This window comes from Sinocyclocheilus anshuiensis, unplaced genomic scaffold, assembly GCF_001515605.1.
Source record: "Sinocyclocheilus anshuiensis isolate Anshui unplaced genomic scaffold, SAMN03320099.WGS_v1.1 scaffold1270, whole genome shotgun sequence".
Taxonomy (NCBI): domain Eukaryota; kingdom Metazoa; phylum Chordata; class Actinopteri; order Cypriniformes; family Cyprinidae; genus Sinocyclocheilus; species Sinocyclocheilus anshuiensis.
The window spans coordinates 794286-806884 of record NW_015555837.1 but is presented as its reverse complement, the minus strand read 5'-3'; the positions used below and the strand labels follow the sequence as shown (position 1 = coordinate 806884).

Genomic DNA, 12599 nt, shown 5'->3' with positions numbered 1-12599 from the left:
AACATTTAGTATCTCTGAAAAGCCCTGAATGTGCTCTGTACAGGACATCCAGACTTAAAACTGTGGCATTATGGTCTCAGAGAAATACACTAAAATATAATGTCCTCATATGAGGATGCAGGGTCTCAGGAGGTTAAGGTTTTGTTGTCCAGGGTCACATTTCTGCTTAGTTTGGGCCTCTGAATAAAACTGAGGTGTTTTTTCCTCCATATTCTGATTATATCATATAGTGAGCCATAAAAGCCTGATGTATTAAACACGATACGCAACAAAGAGTTTTTCTCCAAAGGTTAAATAAACACTTACATTTTTTTTGTCATTTCGTATGTCAGGCTTACGGTGTTAAATGGATTGAAGGGATATTTTTCATGTTCCACATAAGAAAAAAATTAATAAACAGTAGGTTTGGAATGACATGAAGTTGAGTTGTTTTCGGTGAATTATCCCTTTAACATTGGATTTCTATCAGTATCCGGCATGTTTGGTCTTACCTAGTCCTCCAGGCAGGGTTTTAACTACTGGTTTGAGTTGTGCGATTTCTAACGCCTCCCACAGCATGCCATCTGTAGCCTTCATCTCTGGATCTAGATTAAAACTGAACAGAAGAAGATGAGGTATTGTAAAACTTCATTATAATTTCAGCTTGCCCTAGAAATCCTTCAGTTCTTCAGTCCCATACTGATGTGTGATGAGGCTTTTAAAAACACTGAAACAGAACAAAAATGAGTTCACTCTACTGTTGCTATGGTACATTTAGAACGAAAATGGCAGTGATAAATAATATGTCAATGCTTATTTATGCTTGTCTGTCTTCCATTCATAATGCACATAGGTCGTTTGTGAAATCATATCTCATGTATCAAATTCAAACTGATTATGTTGTTCAAATGTAAATGAGTTTTTAATTTAAATGAACAAAATTGTATTGTCTAGGATACTGTGTCAATATCATTGACTCTGTAGTATTCGGTTTCATGAGACGCACCGGATGGTTCCGCTGAATAAGAAGGGATCTTGCAGAATAATAGAGAAGCGCGACCTCAGCGTCTGAAGGGGCAGCTTTGCTATATCGATGTCATCGATGATTATTCGCCCTGTTAAAACATACAGACTTAAAATCCATGCCATATATCATACATACTCTGTCATTTACATTACATTAGCTTCAACTAGAAAAATGAGTCACCTTCAAATGTGTCCACCATCCGGAAAAAGGCTAATGAGAAAGACGACTTGCCACTTCCTGTTCGACCACAGATTCCAACCTATAACAGATCAAAACAACAAAGGATTTTTTTGAGTTAACCTTTAGTTATAATACATATTTTATATTTTAATATTAATAATTGTGTAATATTACAATATGTATTATAAATTAATTTAATTGGTTTTTAAAAAATATTTTAAAAGAGTATATCTTAAATATTTTATAATATTCAATTTATTATTTAGATAAATATTGTAAATATTTAAAAAGATTTAGATATATTTGTAAATATTTAAAAAGATTTAGATATATTTGTAAAAAGACGTGCTAGCTGAGAGGAGTTTCGTCAAAGCTGACTAAAAGTGATCGAGGATAGATCATTTCAACGAACTTGATGAACTTGTGATATCTTCAGGGCGAGAAAGGAAAATCTAGAAATCAGTGGTTAAGTTGTATTTACAACACTGTTCCAGAACAGTTCAACCCGGTTCGGTTTGTATCACGGTTTTAGAGTCACGGTTTCAGTACGAGCTATGTTTAGGCAAAAACTATACTGTCAAATAAAAATAAGGAAAATAAGAATAATCTAACTAACTACAAGCAACAGCACAAATAAATACAATAGAGTAAAGATACAAATAAAATAATCGCGTCCTCTGGCTCTTAAATGTTTAAACTGGCAAAGCTTAAACGAGTTTAGCTTAAACACAGATATCGTGTGCTGTTCAGGTCTCACCTGTGCACGCGCTATCAGCACCCAGGTGATGACGTAATAAATGACTGCTCATATTCCAGCATACGGCATTCGCATTGAACAACAGTGAATGTTTTTTTCTCATCGCTGTTGTTGTAGTGTATTGGGAAGCCAGAATGCGTATCCATCAACAGAAACATATATTAGCTGAACCCTGTTTGTTTTACGTGTTATTTATAGCAAACCATATTACAGATGCGCTGTCAGATTTAAGTTGAACCGCGGTCCTAAGCGCGTGCCGAACCGTGTGTGGAGAACCGTACAGTTCGATTTTTTTCCGCGAACCGTTCCACCCCTAATATATATGACTTCAATTGCATACCTTTTGTCCTGGGCTGATGTGGGCATTGACGTGTTTGAGGACCGGCTTCAGGGTGCTGTCGTACCTCACGCTCAGATTCTGGATCTGAATCTTACCCTGCTGAGGCCAACCCTCAGGAACCTGAGACGCCGCTGAGAGAGAAACATTTAACCAAAGAGATAAGAGGCCTAAGTTATACAGAGACGGACAGAAACTGAGAAAACAGGAAATGAAGATGCTGAGTGCACAAGTCCAGTGAAAATGAGACACAAAGTGAAGGACGAAGCAACTAGTCAATAAACGTGGCTCAGATATCCAGTGTGTCTTGATACTCACACAGCAGACCCTCGTAGTTTTCAGGTTCAGTCCTCAGCAGGGCTTTTATTTTCTTCACAGCTCCCAGCTGCACCTCCATGTCTGCCAGATTACGCACCATCCAGTTCAGATAGTTGGACACCTGAGAGATAAAATACACACAAGCTATCTAATATTACTGATGATCAGTTTGTAGAAAGTATATTTGTGTTCTTACCATGAGGGCGTACGTGAGTCCCAGCCCCACCAGCCCCGTGGACAGATGATTGTACAGCGAGTTTGTGATGGACGCCACAGCTGCTATTAGGACAATACAGGCCCCGATGTACTCCTGCAGGAGATACAACAGTATCACAATTACTGCTGAGCCTGTTTTAGGTAGCATTTGATCAAACGAAGACCACATGGAGACTGGAACAAATAGTAACAACACAATGACTTGTGTGGCTTATAAACGCACCATTCGGACCTCCAGCCAGCGATTGGCCGCTGTGAGGAAGAGAGAGGCCATGTTATTGGCATCTGTGAACTCTAGAAGTCTCTGTCTGAATCTAGGCTCATACCTAAGAAAGGAAAGTACCAGAAGAATGTGTTTATATAGAAAGCATTTAGCAGATGCTTTCAACCAGAGTGACTGAAGAAGAGTGACACGGTCAACAGATCAACATCGTTCTGCGCACCTGAACGCTCTGATGGTTGTGAGCCCCTCTACTGTCTCAGAGAAGTGTGAGAGCAGAGGAAGCTGTGTGCTGTCTTCCAGCTGCTGGAGATCTCTGCAAATACACACGCAGGTCACTTTAACGAAACAGTCTCAATGCTTAAATGATAGTTCACCCAAATATGAAAATTCTCTCATTTACTCACCCTCACGCCGCCCCCCGATGTATATGGCGTTCTCTCTTCAGACACGGATTAAGGTTTTTAGCAACATAATCCATCTCTATGAGTCCATACAAGTACATACAACCATCATGGCAGTAATCCATGCAAACCCAGTGGATGAATCAATGAATCAAAATAAACTTGACTATAATGCGTGCGTTCAAGAGAGGGTCAAGTTTACGCTTGAGAAGTTGTTGCATTGAAGCTCGCTCGAGAAGTGATGCTGCTTCCACATCATTTCCCGCGTGAGCTTTACAACAAGCTTTATACACACTTCAGTGTGCCCACGCTTACATCATACTTTACAATGCATTGACGTCAACTCTTCTTTTCTCTTACAAAACGTACAAAAGCTATAAATCATTGCTTCCTGCTGATTGTTGTACATGCGTTCAAATCAGCGTCAAGCTTACATGACTTATTCCACTGTACTTCACACTTGCACTTCTCAACATGCTTGCATTTACATCAAATGTAAACTCAACCTTCTGTTGCATTGTAAAGTTTGAGCAAGAAGTGATGTTTCTCTATGCTTGCACTTCACAACGCACTTACGTTTACGTCAAGTGTAAACTCAAGTTTGTGCAAGAAGAGACCGTCAATTGTGCTTCGCATTAGCTTTACCACAACTTTACATCACACCTTACAATATGCTTACTTCATAACTCACAACATGCTAATGTTTATGTTTAGTTCAAGCATAAACTCAATCCTATTGTGAATGAACGTACAGCTGTTGGGCGGAAGTAATTGTTTATAGTTTTTTTTTTTTAACTATAAACCATCGCCTTCCATCCAACTTTTATACATGCATTTGTGGACCGCCACTTTTCGTGCAAACTTCACAACTTGCAACTCAACGCAACTTTCTTGAATGCGTGTATGACAGTTATGATATTTTTCTTATACACACCTGTCGGTTTTCTTCAGAAGACATTGATTCATCCACTAGGGTCATATGGACTACCTTCATGATGGATGTATGTGCTTTTTTGAGCGTTAACATCTGGGTGCCTATTGCATCATACGGACTATTTCAGATGGATTATTTTCTAAAAATCTTCATTTATATTCATATGAAGAATGAAAGTCATACAATAGGGGTGGCATGAGGATGAGTAAATGATGATAGAATTTCATTTTTGGAAGAAATGTCTCTAAGTATTAAAAATAAATGTGTGACTGAATTCTAAATTATGTTAGAATTATCTAGATTAAACTGCATCAAATTAACAATGAATACATGATTTTTACCAATATTTGGAGATATACAATATTATTCCAGGATAAATATTAAATTGAAATCAAGCAAAACAAATATGGACAAATCATTGCAACTGCAATGGAAAAGTAAACCGTTTAAGATAAAAGCCTCTGATAAATTAATCTGACTGTTTACTTTGATGCGACTCTGAAGTATTTCTGGATGAAGTAGCAGGAGGTGGCCAGTGGTGCGAGTACGATGAGGAAAACCGGCGTGACGTATGAGATCACACCCAGAGCTGACACACACAGCAGCGTGGAGCGACTCAAACACTCCAGAGTGGCAGGAATGTGCTGAAACAGAAATATTCATATGCAGTTATTTAAAAGCTATCGCTAAATGCTGTTCTAATAGTCAACCAAGGAAAAATACTGCCTCACACAGAAGCATCATTTGATTTTGGTATCGTAACATCATACCTGATCTATCGTATTGGTATCAGAAGAGAAACGGTTTAATATGCTTGCTAAAGGAGTCGTTTCAAAGAGCCTAGAAAGAGAAGGAGGGAACAATTTGAAAAAAAAGAATTGAATCTTTTTTCAAATTTAGCCACAGGCCACTTTTTTCATTTTCATTTCATTTTTTTTTTTGCGAGTTCTCATCCACTTTCATTGCATGTAAAAGAGCAGCTATGACATTCTGATAAATATCTCATTTGGCATTCCATGGCGAAAATACACAATTTAAAAAAAACAAAAAAACAAAAAAAAGACAATTTTTGGCTGAACTATAACCTAAAACAGGGACCTCCAAATTTTCTCCATCAGCCGACCCACTTTGACATAAATTTTACATCAAGATATTTAAATAATTTAACACATTTGCATGTTCATGGTTCTGTCCGTTAATGGCCGCAGAACATGCAGGTAAACCAATATTATAATAAAAACACAGATTAGCATATCACCCTGCCTGTCCAGATGTCCTCCCATGAGCACTTAGAGTGTTACTAAGTCACTAAATCCCCCAAACGTTGTTTGCTTTGCTAAATGAGCCATAGAGTGGGTACACAGGCAAAGAGTAATAAAACAAGACACACATAAACTCTCTCAACCCTATGTTCATGGCCACCCACCTCATGTCCTCTCATCTAATACATACCCACATACACCGTGACTCGGTCATGACAAATTATACACAATATACAATAACAATTCACATAAACACTTCAGGAATATGAAGGTTGAAATGTACCTCATTGGAGCAAGGATAATATTATTGAGCAGATTGTGGTGCAGTTCTTTGGCCACCCGCAGGCCTGTCCACTCCACAGCCACTGATGTGGCCAGACAGAGTATGATACCCAGACAGCACAGCAGACTGAACACCAGCAGGTATGATGAGTGACTGAAACCAACATCCTGTGAGGAGAACAATGATAACCGTTAAAAAAAACACCAACTCACTCGGTATCCACATGAGTAGAAGGCAGGATATATCTGTGCACATGTAAGTGGTTGGTAAGTGATTCTGTCAGACTAATCTCAAGCTAACATGTTTTCTCATGGTTATACTTTGCATAGTACAACAGTTGCATATTTTAAGCATTTATTTACCAATATTAGTGTTGCAGTGCAGCAAGAACAATAACTACAAACATAAAGATAACAATATTAGCATCCACACCGATGGACAATAATATTGTGTGTATTATAAGCGTGCGCTGCAGTTTTGTCGCCTGTCACTTTAAATGCTTGAACTCTTTAAAGGTCATGTAAAGTTTCAGGAATGACAACCACATTTAAATACAGGAGTGAATCCCCTAAATTATTGTTTCATGTGTGTCTGGAATTGAACTCACTCTTGAAACTGCGATGACTGGCACCATGGAAACCATAGCAATGTTCTGGTGTCTCACGCTTTTGGCATCCACTATTTTTAACCAAAGTAATATTGCAGCTACCAAAGACTCGTTATGTTCGGTGATTTTAACTAAAGCACGGTCAACAGAGCCGTCTTGTTTTGTTTATGTTTGGAAGGCTACTTCGTAAAGTGCTAACTTGAAGGGTTGCCATGTCCACATAAGTAATGCTTATTAATCGTCTTTGTGCTTGTTATTTGGACTATAAGATGAGCATTTGTGGTTAAAAGTATATACATTTTTATTTTTTTAAGAAAATGACCGATCGTTTTGCTAGATAAGACCCTTATTCCTCAGCTGGGATCATGTAGAGCCATTTGAAACAGCAATTTGGACCTTAAACCTGTTGGTCCCTGTTAAAGTCCCCTGGAATGTTTTTTTCTCAGAAACCTTAATTTCTTTTCGACTGAAGAAAGAAAGACATTAATACGTACCTTGGATGACATGGGGGTCAATTGTCAGGAAATTTAAATTCTAGAGTGAACTAATCCTTTAAAAGGTGAACTGACAACTGAATTTTGCTGCAGTCTGTACATTGTCAGGTGGATTCTGAATGGCTGTTAATGTTTTTATCGTTCTTCAGCTGGAAAAAAAAAAAATCTTCTGAAAGTGATTCCAACAAAATTGTTTCTCTGTGGTGTTATCATTATAGTCGTGTTGTGGACTTCCCAATTCTCACAGAATTAGAATGATTATTAACACTTTATAGTGATAGCTGTTGTCGTTACAGTTATTGTCCTCAAGTGTAAACGGCCTTAAAAGTATTTATCGTACAAGCTGCAAAAATCCATAACACTGCTAGGAGGCAAATCATTTAAATTAGACATCAAGACTGAGGACTTTCTGACTGATGTACTGCAACCCTCCAAATGCTAATCATACACGCTGAAGAAATAACAAACTGAAAGAAAATCAATTGGCAATCAATACGACTAAAAGGCTATTCATTACCGCAGAACTCCAGCAGAAAACATCAATAATGAGAATTAACTTCATTAAAAAACATAAGAACTAATTAGCAGAAAATCTAAATCAGGGTTAAGTATGTATACTTTGCATTCTACGTGGCTGTTTAAAATGGTCTGAGCAATTTCCTAAGCACTGATGGAGAATTAAGTATTGATCAGAATGACTAGCTGTGAAAATACAAAAAAATAGGCTGATAAGACATCCGGTACTGTCTCTGCTCAAGTGGAGCATGTGAATTGGAAAAAAAATGATTTTTTGCACTTATCGCACAGAATAGCTGTGTGCCAAGCATCCCATGGGATGGTGAGGATATTTAAGCAAAACGCTTGTGCTGGGCCTGTGTCTATAAGAAAGGCAGAGATCTGGAGGACCACAGGCTTCTTCTATGCAGCACAATTTCAACCATCAGACTGAGTCAAGCTGAGGTTTATTAGATAAACGTCCTCGCCTCTAACCCTGAACAACTGGAGTCTAGCTTTACTGTGTTATCTGAGCTGTCACAGCACATGCTAGCTCCAGGCTAAACCCACCACAACATGCTCTTCCTCAGTGACAGGGGTGGTCTATTAATAAAGTGAGAAGTCTGATTCTGGCTCTTAACACCTTCTCTCTTGTCTTCTTCATTTGTGCTTTTCTCAGCATTTACTGTATGTGCCTCAGACATAAAAAACACCTGTAGGACATTACAAATCTGGTATATTTATCATGGAGAATTTTAATAATCAACATAAGCAGCCAATGAAATCATGCATCTAAGTTGTCAGAGGTTGAGGAACTGTGCCACTTCAGCAGGTGCAAACCATAAATTATGTAAATCTTTTACACTCCGAGCCTCAATCATTCAAGGGGGCACTTTACAAAGTAGGTCTCAAAGGCAGGTCTCAGACATTCACTTTTGGACAAATTTGACCAGAACATCATAGAGACACCTATTAAGCACCCAGAACACTTATGCAATCATACAGCATTCTTCAGAAAGTGTAAACCGAGTTCACATCACCATCTATCTTTACCTGCACTAGGGAGCAGTTGTGTGCGGCTGCATCGATTTTGGCTGTGATGACTTTGGACGTCCAGTAAGCGAGCCAGTAGTCGATGGCCACCAAAAGGGAGTGTTTGAGGAGCTGGGACAGCAGGAGCAAGAGAAGCAGGAGGAGGCCTGCTGAGCTCAGGTATGTCCTGCAGGATTTCCATGGGATGGTGGCTCTGTGCCTCATCACTTGAGATAGGTTATCTTCTTCATCGCTCTCCACGGACTGTTCTATATATATGAAAGGAAAACAGAAATATGGATCGATAGATAGATATTGAATTATGTAGCATACAAAACACGTGACAACTTGTCTTGTCCCAGATAGACAGATGAACAGACAGACATACAAGATAGATAATTTGACAGCTTATCTCTTCTGACATTCATACAAAAATATCCCTGTCCACAGTTCAATCTTTTGAACAAATGTAGACTTGAACTGTAGAGAGTGCTCCCCACTTGCTGCTCCAAATTTAAAAAGCAGCATCATGCTGGCATTTTAAAAACACAAGTGTTAGTGGATGGCAAATAGGGGAGAGATATAAAAAGCAATACACATGAGAAAAAGGCTGCAAAGCCCACAGGCATGTAACACTTGGACCATGCTAGGAATACCCTTGAGTGCCAGAGCAGTGATATTGTGTATATCAAGTTTAGGCTGGTAGAAGAGCATTTACTAGCACAGCACATTAGCCGTCATGAAGGGGAAAAACGTGCTACAACCCATTATGGTTTAAGAACTCAGTACAATCTCAATGCTGACGGGACCATCCCCACATTCATTATTCATTCCAGCTTGGTCTGTACCGTCAGCAGATGATAAATGCTTTTGCTCTCTCTCCCACACTACAACTAAAATCAACAATGTTCAGCGAGAAAAAAAAAATCGAAGTGACACCTGGAGAAAACTATCTGCTACTCTTAATGGCAGTTAAAGCTAACCAACCAAACCCTGAACCCTTGGTTGTATCCAAAGGATAGTAAAACGGTGATTTCACAGAGAACACAACGTGTGATGTGACACTTCTGGAAGAGTTTCTGGTCACTTTTTCAAGCAAAGCATAGAGTCTATTGTTTTGTAGGTCACTGCAGTGAGAAGGCCAACCTTTCAATATAGATTCACTACTGGAGTATACTGAAATTTGGCCAACTGCCACATGACTGGCGCTCAGGCTATATCTGCCATCTAGAGCAGTGGTTCTCAATTCCAGTCCTCGTGTACCACCGCTCTGCATATTTTGCATGTCTCTCTTATTTAACACACCTGATTCAGATAGCCAGCTCGTTAGAAAAGAGCTCCATGCATGTACTGTGTTCCGATTGAAATGGTCCCTATACAGCGCTCATTGCTCCCTACTCCCTGAGCATGGGAAATCAGTTGAAGTTCACTTCACTTTGGAACATTCATTCACGGATTTGCGCTACGCCACGGCCTGCAGCATCATCACACACAGACGAAACTTACTAGAGAAGTGTGACATAATATACCTCTGTAAATAAATACAATTTAAATTCATGTCTCGCACACTGTAACATATACGCTCCCTTCGAACTGGAATCATGGCGGAATATTTTGTGATGTCCACTTCGCAGGGCACTTACGGTCGAATAGAACAAATGTCTGAAGTGATAAGAGATGCATACAAAATGTGCAGAGCGGTGGTACGTGAGGACTGTAATTGAGAACCACTGATCTAGAGAATACTCCATTACTGTAAATCATTATTTCCCACTATGAAAACAGGATCTCTTCGATGCACTGAATCTAGTGGCACTAGCATTATCCTGCAGACTAATGCTTTAGAGCAAGGGTTCCAATCCTAATCCCAGAGGGCCACTTTCCTAAAGAGTTTAACTCCAGTGCACCTGCCTGCAAGCTTCTAGTGATCCTGAAGACCTTGTTTAGCTGGTTCAAGTGTGTTTGATTAGAGTTGGAGCTAACCTCTGCTGGATAGTGGCCCTCCAGGATCATGTTTGGACACCCCTGAATTACAGCCTTTATAATCTATCTTCAAGTCCACCTGTGAAGTTCCTACTTACAAATGATCAACTACAAACTTGTAAGTAATGTGCATTTGGTGTGCTTTATTTTAGTGTTTTTTATTCTTGTGCTGTAGTTGAGAATGATTTTGTCACACAAGCCTGTAAGCTACAGTGTTGATTTTCAATGTTGATTTTCCTTTATTGTCTTTAGATGTTTTGGTTAAGTGGTCCCTTCTGAGGCTTGTGTAAGGTCAACACCTTTAAGGACTGCCCACTGAATTCCTATGAAATACAATGCATTCCTGCCTTAGACTTGTGACTGCAGTGCCACACAGGACATTGTCAAAAATCCGGCTAAACATACACCAAGAGTCTCCTTGTCTTCGTTTCTGGGTTTCCTACAAGTGCCAATGTCCCGCAGAGTTTAGTTCCAACCTGCTCAAGCACACCTGGCTGAAAGTTTCTAGCAGAGGTCCTGAAGACCTTGATTAGTTCATGTGTGTGTTTAAATACAGAGTAAAAAGCACAGTCCGAATTGAATTAACAAGCTGTTATGCTGCCGCTGGTACTGATGAAGTGTAGAAAGTAACAGCAGTTATCAAATGACTAAATTTTGATATTTTCTGGGTCTTATCTATCGGATTGCAACGTATATCCATTTTGTTAATTAAACATTACACATAGTGCGCATCTAATTAGAGTTAAGCCAGTCGGCGTAGCCCAGGCTCTAGAGTTAAGCCAGTCGGCGGCGTAGCCCAGGCTCACATAGTCATAGCCCACTATTGTTAAGCCGGTCGGCGTGGTAGCCAAGGCTCACATAGGCATAGGCCACTAGTGTTAAGCCGGTCGGCGTGATAGCCAATGCACACATAGATAGTAATACATGGTTCACATGGCTCTTCGGAGCAGCAGCAGTACATATGTCTTGGCGATAGATCTGCTTGTTGGGGGGGGTTTTCTTCTTGTTTTGGCTTGTATTGTCCCTTCTATGTCTCCTGCTTTGTGGGGGGTTATTTCATGTATGTTATATTTGCAGCAGCAATATTTCTTACATGCTCACAGCAGCATGTTGTGGATGTATTGGCAGTAGCAAGTCTCGGTACTTGCTCTGCTGCAGCAGCAGCAACAGCAGCAGATCTATTCCACCAAGACCAAATACATTAACATTGTCATGTACATTACCATGCCAATCCCTCCGAGAGTTGTCATGACAGAATTAGGGTTGGAGCTAAACTCTGCAGGACAGTTTCTCTCCAGGGTTACAATTGGATACCCCTGTAGTAAGGAGTTGCTTTGGGAAGGTGAACATCAAGAAAGCAGCAAGAGCAAGTTACCAAACTTGACAAAAATATAAAGCTTAAACAACTATGGTCCTATTCTCTATACTGGGGTAGCCAACCCTTTTAAAGAGTTTAGCTCCATCCTTAATCAAAAATAACTAAACCAGCTAATTAAGGTTGATAAAAAGATTACAGACAGGTGTGTTGGAGCAGGGCTGTAACTAGAGTCTGCAGGAAGTTAGCCCTCCAGAAGCAGGGTTGGCTACCTCTGCTCTATACCAATTGCAATTTGCTCGTTGCAGGCAGAGACCTCTGGATGATGCCAATATGTTGCCCTGTTCCACTTGGAAGGATCGTATTTCTTAATTACAGATTAATTACAATGCTCAGTCTAGGCTTTCCACCAACTCCAGGGACCTCAGCCATCTGTCAGTGAATCCTGAGCTTCCTGACAGGTGGTGAGGGTGGGCATCCAAACATCTTGGCATCAGGACTTGCAGAGGGTGTAGCAATCAGGTAATTGGCTTTTTTTAAATGCTGCAGTCAGCAAAAAACTGCAAAAAGAAACAAGACGTTGTACTACTCTCGTCACCCAGGTCTTTAATGAAGATTTATGAGGATGCCTTGCAGGGGCTTGCATAGTTAACAATGCAACAACCTATTATTCTTTAATTGCAGGGAGCTTTCAGGAAAAATCTGTTATTATATCAGATGAGCATGTAATAAAAACTCTGCTAAAACACTTGTATT

At 39.7% G+C, this 12599-nt stretch overlaps 1 protein-coding gene across 1 annotated transcript in view; it reads right to left on the bottom strand.

Annotated features, from left to right (window-relative positions):
• abcc8 (ATP-binding cassette, sub-family C (CFTR/MRP), member 8) overlaps positions 1-12599 on the bottom strand; it is a 59990-nt gene that overhangs the window by 4576 nt on the left and 42815 nt on the right. Inside the window, exons 25-36 of the mRNA XM_016469834.1 lie at positions 8567-8814; positions 5918-6084; positions 5143-5212; positions 4859-5016; positions 3258-3350; positions 3038-3140; positions 2795-2908; positions 2599-2719; positions 2284-2414; positions 1187-1265; positions 986-1094; positions 492-595 (exon numbers count right to left, since the gene is read on the bottom strand). Coding sequence (XP_016325320.1) covers positions 492-595; positions 986-1094; positions 1187-1265; positions 2284-2414; positions 2599-2719; positions 2795-2908; positions 3038-3140; positions 3258-3350; positions 4859-5016; positions 5143-5212; positions 5918-6084; positions 8567-8814 — 1497 coding nt within the window. The remainder of the gene's footprint in view (positions 1-491; positions 596-985; positions 1095-1186; positions 1266-2283; positions 2415-2598; positions 2720-2794; positions 2909-3037; positions 3141-3257; positions 3351-4858; positions 5017-5142; positions 5213-5917; positions 6085-8566; positions 8815-12599) is intronic.